We start from the raw sequence: 17,028 nt of genomic DNA, 5'->3' as shown, positions 1-17,028 counted from the left end.
GCTTCACTTGATTATAATGTATACAATTGATAAGTAATGATAGATTCGAGTAGTAAGGGTTGTGTGTCTGTTTGCTGCCTTTCATTCTTCTATTAATTGTCTCTATTTAGCTCCAACGAGTCTTCCCTTGATCTTTGATAGCCATTGCTGAATTATAGCCTTATAGGCAACGTGCCTCATTTTTCGCTTACCCAATCTTTCTTCTAAGTGCTTTTCAAATATGTTCTAGCCAGGACCTCTTGGTTATAAATAGGATCCTACAATCTATTGTACAGTAATATTGTACAACAGATCCATATATTATATATTAAACCATCTAAGCCCAATAAAAATAAAATATTCTACGCTCTCATTTTTCCCTAACTCTGATTTCTCTTTAGTCGACAAACCCTCCTCTTTCCCATCTCTAAATTTATCTTAAATGACAGTCGACAAATCTCCCTTCTTCATAATTCTGATTCTAAAATGGTGAAAGGGAAGCAATTGACATCATCATTAAGGAGGAAAAACGCATCTAACAATATTTCGGTGAACGAGAAACAATTTACATCATCATCAAGAAGGAAAAATGCATCTAACAATACTTTGAGTTAGATTTCTATACCAATCATATGAACTATTATTAAAAGAATACGAGCTAAAAATTATGAGCACATAAAATGCGAGCTATTAAGATAAGAATACGAGCTAATGTAAAAATAATACGGGCTTAAAATGATCACGAACTTAAAAATACGATCACTGATGAGTGGTCATTTAGCCTCACTTTACCCCTTCTTCCCTATACATTTTGTCCTAAATCTAGACGGTTTTGACCTCTTTAGCTTGCATTTTGTAGCTTTAGTCCCGTACTACGAGTTTATATCTTTTCATGCAGGTTTGGGACCCGAGAGGACTAAAGAAGCTAGCTAAGAACATCACGGGACAAGCATGGGAAAGAAGGTTGAAGAAAGGCGTAAAAGGGCTCCCAACCGGTCGGCCGGCAGCCGGTCAGCCGGCTGAGAGTCCCTCCTGACAGCCGGTTTAGAGTCGGCAGCCGGTTGACCGGCTCATCATATCTGGCAACTCAATTTTGGCTGAAAGTTACAGCGGGTTTTGTGTCGGTCCAGCACCGGTGGCCGACCAACCGGCCGAGACCCCTTTTCCCCGCATTTATATTTCCTTGTAATTTTCGCCCCATTTGTTTGTAAAACTATAAATACCCCTCCCCTAATTCATTTTAACACACAACCCTAGATCTATATTTTTTCCTTACCAAGTTTGAATATCTCCTAATTAGTTTGCTAATCCTTCCTTAATTAGAACAAGTTCTTCATTAATTACTTCATTATTAGTACTAGAAATTGGGTTGTAACAAGATTGAAGATTTCTCCTTTCTTATTTCAATCCAAGTTCCTTTTCTTTGCTATTGAATTGGTACAATTTCTCTCCTTAGTTTCATTTGTTTAAATTTGCTTTCTTTTAAGTTTTGTTTAGTTGTTTATGTTAGAATTTTTCTCTTTGTTGTTTGATTGTTGTTTTTCTCTCTCTTGTTCATCTTTTCCTTGTTCACCATTGTTCTTTTCACCCAAAGATTGAGTCTTTAGGTTTATTTTGTTAAAGTTTGTGTCTTTTGGTTTAATCCTTACCCATCTTAGACTAATTTGTCTTTCCTCATAATTTTGTTGGTTTATTGCATGATTAGTTGTAGAATTTATTCTCCCATCATGTCTATGCTTAAAGAATCCATCTTTATTGTTTCTTTTGTCTTAAGAACCATGATTAGTGAGTAGTCTTTCACTAGGACTCTGTTTAACCCAACATGAGTAATTTCATTAATTGTTCACATAGAGGCTAATTGTTGGGGGAGATTAGCAAGGGTAGACTAGAGGATTGATTAGATTTATGGGTAAATTTTGGGTAATGTTGATTTGTGACCCTTGTCCACCAACGAGAGTTGGTTAGGTCGGGAGTCGGGTACCCGGGATTTGGTCTTATTGCTAATCTAGGTTGAGACCGAAAGGGAGAACCAAGGGAGGGTACCTCTAGGCTAGTGTTTGAAATCGACCTCCGAGAGGAGGAGTGGGATGACCCGGAATTCGATGGGGGCTTAATGACCTTAGCCAATATTGGGCTACCTTGGGAAAATGCATGTTTTTGGGGGAGCCGGGTGTTAAGCTAGGGATTCCGACCTTCGAACCCGAGAGGGGGGTTGGTGGGTAGTGCTAGTGTCCTATTGCAAACCCGAGAGGGGGGTTTTAGGCGAATTAGAGCCATCTCCTCCTTGCTTGTCTACCCAAATAATTAGCCTAGGGAATCGTGATGTGGAATTACGAATTGTTGTGGGAGAACCGAGTTCTACGCCTTTTAATCATTTGATTTACAACTTAATCTTCTCTTGCTCATTTTTCCTTCTCTTGTTAAATTGCATTTCATTTTGTTTAGGATAGTTGTTAGTTTAATAACCTCATCTAAATATTGCCGACTTAGCTAAGTCTAAGAATTAAAACAATTAGTAATCTTCCTAGCTTCTTGTGGGATCGACCCTCAATTTTGCGCGATGACAACCGTGCACGTGCGGGGTTGAATTTGACACTATCAAGTTTTTGGCGCCGTTGCCGGGGAGCAAAGGCTAGATATTAATAGTTTTTGTTCTAGTTTAGACTAAGTCTCTTGTGCTACTAATCCTTTTCTTGAGTGTGTAAGACTTTTTGCACGAGTAGGAGAAATCGAAGAGGTCAACCTATTCATCCGATTGACCACGAGATCGAAGCTACTGCAAGAAGACTCAATTCACTCCGAAGAAGGGGATTGATAGAAACTCCTAATTTCAAAGAACATTTAATAGTTGAAGACGTTCTAGAAGAACCAGGTACTTTTGAGAATCCATTTGGAATTCCCGAAGAAGCAACAATGGCCGCGGTTCCTATGAGGGACAATTTGGCTCCGAAGAAGGTGGTGAATCCAAGCATTGTCAAGCCACCTATTCAAGCAAATAATTTTGATGTGAAGGCTACTTTGTTGCAACTAGTCCAAGGAAACCCCCAATTCGGAGGGGGAGCAACCGAAAACCCCAATGAACATCTTAATGATTTCTTGGATAGTTGTGACATGTATAAAGCAAATAGAGTGTCGGAGGATGCAATCCGCCTTAGGCTCTTTCCTTATTCCTTAAGGGGGAGTGCTAAAGAATGGTTGAAGAGTTGTGAGCCCGATTCACTTAGGACTTGGGATGATGTCTCCATGGCCTTCTTGAACAAGTACTTCCCACCACAAAGGAGCGCAAGAATCAAGAGTGAGCTTCAAGGCTTTACCCAACATGATGATGAGACCCTTTATAAGGCATGGGAAAGGTATAAGGGACTCCAAAGGTTGTGCCCCCATCACGGGATTGGAGATGATGAATTAATAAACAACTTCTATGAGGGATTGAACAATGAGATGAAAATGAACCTAGATTCCGGCTCGGGAAAAGAGGCAGTAGATGTAGATACCCAGTATCTGCACCTCCCAAAAACCACCCGATGATGATCGGACTATAACGTGTTTTTGATATGCGTGCGTGGATTGGCTATACATGAGACGGTTTAATGCACTACTCGAATATGAAAAATGATTTCAAAAGTTTTCTAACTTCATTTGCATTAAAATAACACTATTTAGAGTTAAAACCGTCTTCGAACCCAAAATCGACTCAGAAACCCGCAACTCAAGTCAACCTGAGTCAACCCGAGTCAACCCAAAGCTCAAATGTCGAAAATAATGCCATAAAATTATTCATCGTGTCATTTCCATTAAAATGACCCTATTTAGAGTCTAAACCGACACCGAACCAAAAACCGACTCGAAATTCAAATCCCGACTCACACGGGTCAAACCCGAGTCAAGGACACAAAATACCTACCCCAAATATCACCTAAGATGAAGCTTACACGGCTAAGAAACCATCCATGACCACAAATCACAACCAACAAAACATTGGTTAGAACAAATGCAAAATCCAAATTTGCGAAAGGGACAATACACCCCATTGTATCACGAGGTAGCTCGCGCCTCAATGGGGTGTCTCCTTAGCCTCCAAGCAAAACCGACCGACCTACCATCCCACATTTCTCTATAAATACCCACCATCACACACCACAATACTCACGCGAGTGTCCGCCCCCTCACCACTCCCTTAAACTTCTAGACTCGACTTCCTAAGTCACAAAATCGACATGTGTTTACGACCTACCGATCGTAAACACAAGCCTTACACATATTGTTTGGTACCGTAGCCGTGAATTCGACCGACCCATTCGACAAACTCAACATTAATCAACATATTTTAATTAACATACTTTCAACATATTTTCAAAACAAAATCCTTTTTTAAAGCACTCTTTTAAACTTCTTTGATCATGAGTAGTCGCTACGAGAAAACCGTCTCTAAAGTCGTCTACGTCGCAAACATCAAAATACGTAAGTTTGAGGGTGTAAATATCTCATTTATTTTATGTATTTACTGTTTTTATGAGTTTATATGCATGAACAATGCATAACACGATTCAAATATAGGTTAGACGAGCCAAAACCGAGTTTTGGCCTGAGACAGAAGCTCCTTGCTATGCATGGAAGCTCGCGCCTCTTGTGGGTGTCCGGGTCAGACTCATCCGTGCTTGTTCTCGTCTTTCCTTCAACACTTTCTTTTATTTTTACTTCTTTCCTTTTACGGTTTTTACCATTTCAAATGTTTCAATTCATTTTTATGATAAACATATTTTGACCATCATAAAAATCATCCTTGGTTCTTTATACCATGAGGGTTTAATTCGTGACTCGGTTATATTATTTGGTTAATTACATTTTAATGGGTATTTTAACACCCTTTTCTTTTGTTTACCATTTTTCTCATTTATTTACATTTGTAAACATATTAGTCATAATTCATAATCATCCTTGGTTCTTTATATCATGTCGGTTTAATCCGAGTATGATGATTACACTACTACAATAACCATTAAGGAGAACGGTCAAGGACCGTTCTAAATGCGTCTTTCAACCGGCCTGTGGCCAAGCGTTCTCTTTGATATATGAGAATGGTTGGTAAATGGTCAACCCGTGCTCGTTGTTATTTCAAATAGCACGGTTGCTAATGGGAACCGCTCTCATTGATATTTCAAACAACACGGGTGTAAAAGAGGACCGTGCTCTTTGTTAAGGCGTTCTCTTTGACAGGAGTGTTTGGCACCATTGTTGAACCTTTTCAAAGAGAACGGGGGACGATACAACCGTCCTATTTGTTAAGGCGTGCTCTTTGATATACCATTTGGCGCCATTTTGTGCCATTTCAAATAGAACAGGTTTAACAATTAACCGTTCTCTTTGAAAAGTGTTTTTTTTTTATATTTCCTATTTCATCGTAATTCCTACACGATAGAATCGTATATATAGCTCATATAAGAGTTAAACCTGCATTAAAATTCAGAAACTCCAGCATATTTTACGCAACAAATTTTATTAGAATTAACAAGGACAAATCCTTGAAAAAATATACATCGTTTAATGTTTGTAATAGCGCATAGGCTACAAACGTACTTTCATACTTGCAAAATATAAATAAAAATCCTTGAATCGTTATTACTTAGTAGCATGTAAGTGCAAAAAGAATTGAACATCAAGAAATTGTAATCGGCTTCATCCACCATTACTTTTCGGCTTAAAATTGAGGGTGAATTCAGCCCAAATATTCCGCACCTCGTCGATTTGCTCAACCGTATATGTCTTTGGGGCGTTAAGCATGAACTATATATATAGGACATCCAAAAATTTAGTTAATACGCTATATATATGACGTGTAAAGTAAAGCAATTAATAAGCAAAGCGATGAAAATAATTGAAATGAAGAAAAAAATACATACATTTGGGGTAATATTAATATATCTTCCTTTGATTAGCTCCAACATATATCGACAAATATAATACCCGCATAATACGCTCCCATCAGGCTGGCGAGGACACTAAAACAAAAACCAAACCCATATACATATGTTATATCTACTCCGACCAAAAACAGGCCAAAATAAAGCCTGATGCAAAAACTGACGAGAATGCAAATACTGATCAGGCCAAAAAATAAACAGGTGCTGCACAAAACTGACGAGAATGCAAAAATACTGATCAGCCTAACATGCCAAAATTCCCAGCCTGATGCAAAAACTGACAGAAAACAGGCCAAAATAAAGCCTGATGCAAAAAGTGACGAGAATGCAAAACTAAATGCTACATGTAGAGCTACATGTAGAGCTACTTTCAAAATGGATTGACAGTAGCTGTATATGTACTAGGTACTCCATATTCAAGGAAATAAAAGAATTACTCCAAGAGACCCCCAATCAGTCAATGGTGTAGAATAGGTTATTCATACAAATCTGATGGCATATTAGTAGATATAATAGAAAGGACAATGTTCCATGAAACATGTGAATCAAGCAATGACAACACAAACAAGTCGTCTCTCACAATGCCACAATTAATAGAACATATATCTGGGATGGTAAAACTTAGATGCCAAACAATTTTTTCAACTCTACAACTCTTTCAAACTAGTATAAAATAGAAATTATCAAAGTATCATTCTAACATCAAAATTCTGGTGTTGGTTGCAGTCCTAACACTTTCTCTATCCAGTTGAAAATGAAATCAAGGTTTCAGTCTACTAGCTCAGACATAATTCACATCATTAGACAGATCTTTTTGTCTTTAGAAATTTTGAACTGGGAATTTGAAATAGTACAAGTTGCTAATTAATTACTAATTACATAACACAACTACAAGTTCTAGTATAGAGTTCAGTCATTTCAAACTAGTTCCACTTGTACTTTATTATGCTGCAATATTAAGGAAGCATTACAACATCCACATGACAATCTAACTATTAAAATATAGGGTGAATTAAACAGATTAACAACATTATTCTGTCATTCCTGTGCCTCAATGATTACCACTTATAGCGCTTACCCCGACCTGTTAGAGTGAGAACTCACATTCTACATCAGCGGATAATTAGAGGAGATTTGCCATGCTCACAAGTGTTCATGCCAATTACATTAGTATTGGACCTTTTGGGTAAGTGCCTAAAACAAAACTATAAGGTCTCCGCCCAAAACAGACACTTTCATTCTAATGTCAGAATTATGGTGCTGGTCATGGTCAGAACACTTCCTCTATAAAAGATATACTAATGATATTTATTTTTTCCTAATAAATATTGACAATATAAAAGATATACCTTAATTATTCTCCAAGTAACTGGTTTTGCCTCGAACCTTGCTAGTGGATCGATAGAGTTTCTTTTCTCGAAGGCTCTGTATGTGATTTAACTAAAATAAGTCGTCATGTCAAACATAAGTCAAATCACGCACTAACATGTAATATACATGATTTACCTATTAATTATTTCCATGATAAACTTTCGAGGCTCCGTATACCCAGCAGGATCACACCAATACACAATACTTTCAGATGGATTAATTGCAGCCAACATCCAATGATCACTTTGATTAAAAAAAGAGGACAATGAGAAAATTTCACGTAAATAGCCAGGAATAAATAAATAGAAGTTCGAAAATGGAAAGCTTTATGTATACCTTTCGTGATAAGCTGCAAATATCAGTTTTCGACCCCTGCCACACTGCGTACATGTCATAACTCTAGCTATATAATCTGATCGTAAATCATCAGTTACAGATGCAAATTTAGACAACGTCTCCGGGAACAAGAATCCGTAGAAACTAGTAGACTTCATAGTATCACTAAGATCACTCAAATACCTACAACAATTTCAATTAAAATTGTTCAAATAGTTCATAAAAACCATTGTACTAAAAAAATTTCAGAACAAGGTGATTTGTCTAAAACTTGATTTATGCAGGAGTTTGACAATGCATCATTTGTCGCAATTTCTCTGAATATACAAGGGACAAAAAAGCATGATGGATTTTCCGGACTGAAATAAGTCTAAAGCTTGATTTATGCTGGACTGATTTACCAGGTAGGAATCAGTGTCGGGTTGAGAATGCAGTTAGATGATCTGAGGTGTTGTACATGTACTTAGACAACTCATTCCATTCCTTTCTTACTCTCAAACGTCCAACAAACAAAATAACGGCTGGCTTCCTACGGATAAAAATAGACAGAACATGGTCATTAATGAAAGCTTACCTCATAAAAATAGCAATGTGAGAGGCACCTATCTCGCCTTCGTCACACCAATGAATAAGCTCCTCGTAAGAAATCGGAGAAGTGTAGTCATCAAGCTGTAATACATGGTCATCAATCGAAACGTTAATCAGTGATCCGCTCGCCTTCAATACGCGAGCCTCGAGAAGTAAAGAATTCATCAGCGGGGTTCTCAACTTTTGCTTAAACTCACTACTAACTTCTACACCCAGAATAGTCGGGACAAGAGGTGGTGCAGACCTTTGATGATTCTTCTTCTTCTCCTTCATTACGATTTCCATCTTTATTATTTTTTCACAAAATAGTTAATATTTATATTAACTTATTATAAGATAATACTTCTAATTTTAAAAAAAACTACAAAATTACCTTACTAGGACTGTGAATATGATTCTGAGGCCAGTGAACATATGAGTCATTCACATCAATCAATACTATCAAATCATCCCCAACAGGCACAGGCAACGTATCATTTTCTGATCCAGATTGTACTTTCTTAATTTCTACTTTCTTATAACCATTAAGTAGTGATCTACCGTGAACAGTTATGAACTCCGTCTTTTTTTCCATATACATCAAGCCTGATGCCACTATCTTATTCGTATTTTCGGGTAATGATAAATCACAGTCTCTCCACCCCTTGAAATATTAGTAAAATCAGAACTTCAAACTCATTAGTCACGCAAATATATTAATAAGTTTCCTTAAAATCTTAGTGATAAATCAAAAGATGATGCCTCCTTCTCTTGGCTAGGTGGCTCTTCATGTGGTATCTCTTTACGGTGTGGCTCTGGATGGGATTGCTCCTCACTCTCTTGTATTGAGATACTATGAGAACCATCCGTAGATGGACAAGCTTTCGATCCTTGAGTACTCATAGAAATTCCTTTCAGGAAGCATTCTAATAATTCTTGACTTGGCTTCTCACCACTTTGCCAAAAATGCACCATCATACTTTGCATATTTGATACTTGTGTTTGCAGAGTATTTATCTGCATGTAAGACAAAAATTCAACAAATTGGTTATGCTTAAAGTAAAATAATTTTCAAATAATAAATATTTTGAGACGTTCTTATTCTATGTTTACATAATAAATTACCGTCTCTTTGAGACGCTCTACTTCTGTCGGCAACTTTTTAGGAGCCTTCCCAAAATACTCAGTTATGCATATGCCATCAGGAACCCCTCGCACACGGCCACCATGTTCAGGTTTGCCGATTGCCTTAGCTAGTATATCTTCTCGTCCCTTAGGCTTAAATGTACCTGCCTCCACCTCTTTTTCTAGTTCTTTCTACACCCATTCATAATATTATATTATTTAAATACATATATAGTTGTGTCAATTCCTAGAAATTAATAATTTTTGTTTTAAAAATCGAAGAACTTACAATTTTCGTAGCCACTTCCTTGTAATATTCGGTCAGGTCTCCGTTATTAGGCGTGTGACCCCTTAGCCAAGTTAAGTGCCGGTCAACTTCCTCCAATATCACTCCATTTTTGGCAAAGTCTTTTTTCTACAAAAAAAAAAAAAAAAATTAAGAATGTCAAGAGTATAGTAAAACCTCCAGATTTAAATAAATATAAATTATAAAGGTATGTCTAGGTGTATGTACTTACGATTTTAACTTCAATCCCACGGTAACTTTTAACGAGAGCCAACAAACCTTGTCCTATTCATACAAGCATTCTTCTTGTTGTTTGCACTTATTTCCTTACATTTTACAACATATAAAGTAGTTAGAATAATTATATATAGTAAGCGGAAAGGCAAAGATACTGAAAACGGTGAGTGGTGTTGGAGCTAGAAAGCACCGTGTTCTTTAGAAACAAACAAGCAGTTCATTGCAATTACACAGAAAAGATGAAATTTGGACAAAAGCAAAGATACTGAAAACGGTGTGTGGTGTTGGAGAAAGTTAATTGACCTACTCATACACTCCTTCAACGAACAAAATTTTATTTAGCCGGTCTTTGGTCCTGACTGGGTTTTACCAGATCACCGGTATGCAACATACCAGGGACCTGAAAACAGATAATCCAAAACCAAAGACCTGCTGGGTAAGCTACAAGTCTGGATCAGTCTGGACCGAACTTCACAGATCGATCCGGCTAGCCAGTCAGTGCCTAGTGTTAAAAAGTTCAAACCTAATAAGTGAATATTACCTTAAATGCCTGAGTAGTGTGAGATGCCACAAACACATTCCAATCCTCAGGTGTTATTGAGTCATACTTTTTTGTTGGTGGTGTCCTCTGTATTGCGCCTGTCTCGTCGTATAGCCACTTACGGACTAAGGTGCATTTCCACTTTCTCCATAAATTCCCAGCCTTTATGAGACACCAATCATAACGGTCTGCCATAACGGTGAAAGCGCCCTACACAAATGACAAAGTTTGTCACCAGGGCCTAGTAATTTATATATCAAAAGCGCCCTACACAAAGGCTCTGGCTTGGCACAAACACAATAAGAAGAAGTTATGTGATGGCAAGTTACTACCTATGCACAAGCTTACCATGATGAATTTGATGTCATGAAACCGAGTATGTGATGGCAAGTTACTCTATTTAAGCTAAATGAAGTAAACAAAGACACCAGCAACAAACACAATAAGGAGAAGTTATCCTTATGTTGTCTTCCGTCTGACGTGACTTATACGCAACCATACATAATAACTGTGATAATAGATTTACCTCTAATTTTGTATCACGTGTGATAACTTCCTCAAGGGAGTATCAGCTTTATAAACCAATTAATATCCTGTGGGTAATTCGGTACCACCAACCTCTAACAACTAGAGCATACTTCATCAGCCAAATCCATATGTGGAGTTTTGACTGTCATGAACAGTGCTTAAGCTGTTGAACTTTGTCACATACATAACATATTTGGAAAAAAGGGCAAACAGATGAACTTAAGGACAAGAGTTGAACTCTCATTCTAATAATTTCAGCATAAAATTCAGCTGCAAGCAGATGATACTCTATGTAGCAAGTCTTGTGTATCACCAGATGAAAAATTACCTGACAAACAACTGCTTTGCACGAAACTTGATTGGTATCTTTCTTTGCACAAAATTACTTGATTTTGCTTACCATTTCAAAGATATTGCATAAAACAGTTGCATCTTTGTGGCTGCCCTTACTCCTTAAATCTTAATTTGTTACACTTGGAGAATGGTAGAAAAAAAGTCTGAGCTATTATATATAAACTTTTTACTAGGAGTATATTAGTCTTCAGCTAACTGTTAAAATGATATGCGACTTTCAATTAATCCTAATGAAACTTTAAATGCTCTTGGTTTTTGACACTTACTATTTTATGCTTAGAATAACCAAGTCAATTATCAGATAACCAAGACAATTACTGACCGTGATACTATCCAAAATTTCTTGCTTCGTGACATCATCCACATGGTCCCACGTTTCCACTGCGCAACTAACATGCCTCCGAGTAGTAACGCCAACCCAGCTACTAAACTTCCCAGCGTACGTTCCTGTAGGTAATCTATGCACTTTATCCCACTATAATTCAATTGGTTTCTTCTCCTTAAGTGCTTTTGAAACTAAGGCCAACACTGTTCGACCCCTCTCCTTAGACCTTCTCTTCCTCTTCTTGCCTGATTCATCAGAGTTAGTATTCTGAGTGCCTTTACACCTCTGTGAGCCCATCGATCAACCTGGCCTGCATTAACAAATTACACACTCATCAAATTCTGTAAATATATCAACATAAATAAGACGTAAATATATCAAATTTTGTAAATATATCAACATAAATATATCAAAAGCTTCTGAGACAGCAGGTTAAAATAAGGGGTTGGGGGTAAAGTGGCTCAGTTATGCAGGTAGGTAGGTAGGTAGGTTGGTGTTGGTTAGATGCGCCCTTCCTTATAAGGTATGTGGTGATGAAGTCAGAGCAGGAGAAGCGCGCAGCTGTTATAAGGGCAGAAGGAGAAAGTGAGGCCGCCAAGTTGATTTCAGAGGCAACTGCATCTGCAGGAATGGGTTTGATCGAGTTAAGGAAGATTGAAGCTATGAAGGAGAATGCAGCTACAATGGCAAGGCGTCCTCATGTCACTTATGTTCCTGGTGCAATGAGCATGATTATGGGCATACAACTTCTAATTTAACTGCTTTAGTTTGACTTATCCAGAGTAATGTAAGACCTAAACCATTATTAATTTAATTCACATTTCACCTAAGAGTAAGACCTAAACCATTATTAATTTAATTCACATTTCACCTAAAAAAAAGATCTGAACTGTTGGGCTCTCTCCCCTAAGTTCCAGGATACTGTGCATATGGGTTGGAGTTATTCTTACTATGGAGGGCATATAGCCTCCTTATTTCAGAAGCTTAAAAGGCTAAAAAGTGGATTAAGGAAGCTTCACACTTCTTCCTTTACTAATCTTTCTGACAAAGTGGCAAACTGTAAACATGCCTTTAAGCAATGTCAGGATAAACTTAGTTGTTCTCCCTTGGATTCTATTCTTCTTGGGGAGGAGAAGGTCTTGGTGCATGAGTATCTTCCGGTTAAAAGAGTTGAGATGCAAGTTCTCTTTCAAAGGGCAAAAATCCAGCACCTCCACCTTGGTGATCTTAATAATAGATACTTCTACTCTAGGATTTCTGCTAGAAATGTTAGAAATAATATTGGAAGAATCCTTGATGATGCAGGAAGGCAGCGCACAGGATTTTATAAAGAATAACTATAATAAAAATAAATCATCATGACTTACTCATTTTTCAACAACACGAAGGCGTTTTCTGGAAGGGGTGTCAGTATTAATCCATATTTCTTCGTTATGATCATCACGCGTATATAAACTCGAACTATTGACAGTATACATATCATCTAAACCTGATACATTACGATCAAAACCCTCATATACAACATCTTCATCAAAACTATCCACATCCCGCCTACTCCTTACGGATAAAACAACTGACCAATTTTTATCTTTTGGATCGGTCACATAAAACACTTGTTTGGCTTGTGTGGCTAAAATGAAAGGATCTTACTTATGTCCACTTTTATCAAGATTCACCAAAGTGAATCCTAATTCATCCTTACGGACACCGGTATTAGTTTGACACCATTTGCACCAAAAAACAGGGATATCGAAATCTGTGTAATCTAACACCCAAATCTCTTCAATAATTCCGTAATAATGCATCTTACTTTAAATTGGATTCTTATCTTTTGAACTAGAAAAGTGCATGGCTTCAGCTTCTACACTTACCCCACTATTTTGCTTCGTACTCTTGTCATCTTGCTCACGAGTGTAAAAGGTGCACCCATTAATGGCATAACCACTATAAGAAGATGCATATGTATTTGGGCCGAAACAAAGCCTTCTTAATCTAGAAGAAATATAATCAGGATATTTTTGCAAGTCTTCTATCACTCGACCCTTGAACCATGCTCGAAATGTCTTGTTGTGCTCATTTCCGATCCACATCTCGGTTTTATTTCGATGCTTGTCCCTCAAGAAAACCATGTGTTCCTCAATGTACGGCTGTACCTCATCCTCGTTATGAAGGACATATGTGTGTGCTCCATGCCACTTATCAAATGCCATATCTTGACGAACGTGATCCCTAAGACCTTTGCCCTTCATCCACTCACTATGTCGATTCTTAGGGATCCCAAGTATCTCAGAATTTGATAAGTGTGTATAACAATAAGAAAGTGCTTCATCGATGATGGCACGCTCGGCAATGCACCCTTCAGGACGATATCTATTTGACGTATAATCCTTATATACTTTCATCAATCTTTCAAAAGGATATTGATAACTTAAGTAAACAGGTCCTAGATACTTGATCTCTCTTACCAAGTGTACGGTCAAATGAACCATGATTGTAAAAAATGAAGGAGGAAAGTACATTTCGAATTGACAAAGAGAAGTGACAACTAAATTTTGCAAATCCTCTAACTCTCCAGGATCAATAACTTTGTTACATATGGCATTAAAAAAAAAACAGAACTTGGTTATGGCATATCGATCCTTTGTAGGTAAAATGTTACGTATGGCCACAACTAGTAATTGTTGCATCAAAGTATGACAGTCGTGAGATTTTAAACCAGTAAGCTTGAGATCTCGCATTGATACGAGGCTACTAAAATTCGAAGAATATCCCTCTGGCACTTTAACACCATGCAAACATTCAAAAAACTTTATTTTCTCCTTTTTTGAGAGTGTATGGGCAGCAGGAGGCAAATAAGTCCGTCCTCCCTTCTCTTGCGGGGCCAACTCGGGTCGAATTTTCATATCCACCATATCCTTCCTAGCTGCCACATTGTCTTTTGACTTATTTGGGACATTCAAAAGAGTGTTGATAATATTGTCACAATCATTCTTTTCGATATGCATAACATCCAAACAATGTCTTATGGAGAGTTCCCGCCAATATGGGAGTCGTTCAAAAAGAGGAGACATCTTCTTGTATCCCCGTGATGCTAATTTAGAACCCTTCTTCCCATATGTAATTTTAATATCTTTCACCTTTTGATATACATCATGACCGCTTAATATCTTAGGACATGGACGATGATCAGGTTTTCCATTGAAAGCTTTTTGTTGCTTGCGATACGAATGATATTCCTCCAAAAATTTACGGTATCTTAATAAAGCCTGCTTTCGAGAAAACCTCAAATAAGAAGAGTCAACATCTTCTGCACACAAGGGGCACGCCTCTTTCCCATGCACAATATGTCTACAAAGATTACCGTATGCAGGAAAATCAGATATAGTGCATAATAACATTGCTTTCAAATTGAAAAAACTATTTTGGTACGCATCAAAGACTTCTATTCCTTCATCCCATAGTGTTCTCAAATCGTCAAGAAGGGGCGCCAAGTAAACATCTATATCATTACCCGGTTCTTTGGGACCAGAAATCAATAAGGACAGCATCAAATACTTCCTTTTCATGCACACATATGGAGGTAAATTGTAAATTGTAAATAGCTAAAAGCACATGCCAAGTGCTATGTTGACTACTTAAATTCCCAAAAGAATTCATCCCGTCAGTAGAGAGTGCAAGTCGAAGATTTCTGGGTTCTTTCCCGAATTCAGGATACTTGGAATCAATGTGTTTCCACTCTAAACCATCAGCCGGGTGTCTCAACTTGCCATCATTAACTTTTGCATTTTTATGCCATGTCAACAACTTTGCATCTTCCTTATTTGCAAAGAGTCGTCGCAACCTGGGTATTATCGGAAAATACCACAAAACTTTTGCTGGGATCCCCTCCTTCTTTTTATATCGCCATTCATTACAAACTGGACAATGAGTGAAACTCTCATATTCCTTGCGATATAATATACAATCATTAGGACATGCATGAATCTTCACATATTTCATAACAATTCCTCTAAGTATCTTCTTGGCTGCATATGTACGATTAGGAAGAACATTATCTTCTGGAAGCATGTCCTTCAATAATTCGAGGAGGTGGGTAAAACTTTTATCACTCCACCCATTTGTTGCTTTCAAATTATATAGCTTAACAACGGCTGACAATTTTGTATAATTCTTACAACTCTTATACAAAGGCATTTCAGCGTCTTTTAGCTTCTCTAATACAATGCTTGTGATGTCATCTAAATTAGTAACATCGGGTTCTTCATCTTCACCTAGAATGTCATCTATATCAGCGGGATCATGATCTACGTAAGGGTTATCTTCTTCAAGACCGTCCTCAATTAACCGATCTCGTAATATTTTTTCTAATTCATTATCATCAAACTCGTCGGCGGACACGAGAATTCATATCACAAGAATTCATATCCCGATCCAATCTTCCAAAGTGAGTCGATACCTTTATCTATAGGAAGACTTCCCCCCTCAATCTGAGTCTCTCCCATATTTTCCTCCATTCTCTGTACCACTCTAAACTCCCCATGAAACCTCCAAAGTTTATACTTTGAATTAAATTTATGCTTTTCTAAATGGATTTTAACATCCGAGAAGCTCATATATTTGATATTCAGACACATTTCACAAGGGCATGGCATATTAGACTTGTCTTTCACATTCTTTCTAACTGATGGGGCATATTCTGCACCGCTGACCAAGTCAACATATTGAGCAAGGTCAAGGATATCCACAGCAAAGTCAACGACTTAGACAGCCAAGCCGATGCAACCCATCGGCCTGTCACCTGGGGTCTCGGCCTGGCAACCAGCCAGCCGGGACACATATCCGCGTACTCATATCCAAGACCCTCGGCCGGCCTGCCATAGGTCCATCGGCCGAGGGTAGAACGGTCTTTCCATCTGCTAGCCACTTGGCCACTTGGCCACTACGTGACAAAAGGTGAAAGCCTATAAATACTCCTCAACCTTCATTGAGGAAAGGATCCATAAATAAACCTAAGAATCACTATTCATCTGGTAATATCTTCCTTATCTCTCTACAATACATCCTTAGCCAAGTAATAACAACTTATCCCTCTAAGTTTACTGACTTGAGCGTCGGAGTGAGTACGCTTGGCACAAGGCCAAGCCCTCAGTTCGTTCATTGTTGCAGGAGAGGCCGAGAGGAACGACAGAGACGAGGGATCCAACTCAAGACATCATTCTACAAGCCACGGGTGGTAACTTATAACTGCTCTGGAATTACACCCGGAACACTAACGAATTCATAAAATTTAGCTAAACCGGCATCATATTTAGGATCACCTCTTTTCCCATCCATCATCCACGTACGATCCATATTGGTCTATATAATAGAAAAAAGCAACTAATATTACAAATATATTTAATTTGACATTATATATGGGATATGGGCACTTGCTTTAAAAACTGATAGAACGACTCTT

The 17,028-nt window shown here is 37.8% G+C and overlaps 2 protein-coding genes, 1 long non-coding RNA gene and 1 other non-coding gene across 4 annotated transcripts; all 4 read right to left on the bottom strand.

The window, feature by feature from the left end:
* Positions 1-3,264: 3,264 nt before the first annotated feature.
* On the bottom strand, positions 3,265-3,371 carry LOC141603509 (small nucleolar RNA R71). Its single transcript, XR_012525381.1, has one exon. It is a non-coding gene; the product is annotated as a small nucleolar RNA R71 (small nucleolar RNA).
* A 2,088-nt stretch (positions 3,372-5,459) lies between these two features.
* On the bottom strand, positions 5,460-9,161 carry LOC141600706 (uncharacterized). The gene is made up of 8 exons (XM_074420951.1): positions 8,937-9,161; positions 8,569-8,838; positions 8,182-8,480; positions 7,608-7,790; positions 7,407-7,514; positions 7,250-7,325; positions 5,880-5,978; positions 5,460-5,763 (listed from the first exon to the last, which is right to left on the bottom strand). The coding sequence occupies exons 1-8, from the start codon at positions 9,159-9,161 to the stop codon at positions 5,656-5,658; spliced, it is 1,368 nt and encodes a 455-aa protein (XP_074277052.1). The 3' UTR covers positions 5,460-5,655.
* A 177-nt stretch (positions 9,162-9,338) lies between these two features.
* Positions 9,339-9,843, bottom strand: LOC141602508 (uncharacterized). The gene is made up of 3 exons (XR_012524490.1): positions 9,818-9,843; positions 9,589-9,714; positions 9,339-9,491 (listed from the first exon to the last, which is right to left on the bottom strand). It is a non-coding gene; the product is annotated as an uncharacterized LOC141602508 (long non-coding RNA).
* A 3,538-nt stretch (positions 9,844-13,381) lies between these two features.
* On the bottom strand, positions 13,382-14,968 carry LOC141600705 (uncharacterized). The gene has a single exon (XM_074420950.1). It carries the CDS (start codon positions 14,966-14,968, stop codon positions 13,382-13,384), a length of 1,587 nt encoding a protein of 528 aa, XP_074277051.1.
* Between the last annotated feature and the right edge of the window lie 2,060 nt (positions 14,969-17,028).

Source organism: Silene latifolia, chromosome 9 (genome assembly GCF_048544455.1).
Source record: "Silene latifolia isolate original U9 population chromosome 9, ASM4854445v1, whole genome shotgun sequence".
NCBI classification, from domain to species: Eukaryota; Viridiplantae; Streptophyta; class Magnoliopsida; order Caryophyllales; family Caryophyllaceae; genus Silene; species Silene latifolia.
This window is presented reverse-complemented; position numbering and strand designations above follow the sequence as displayed.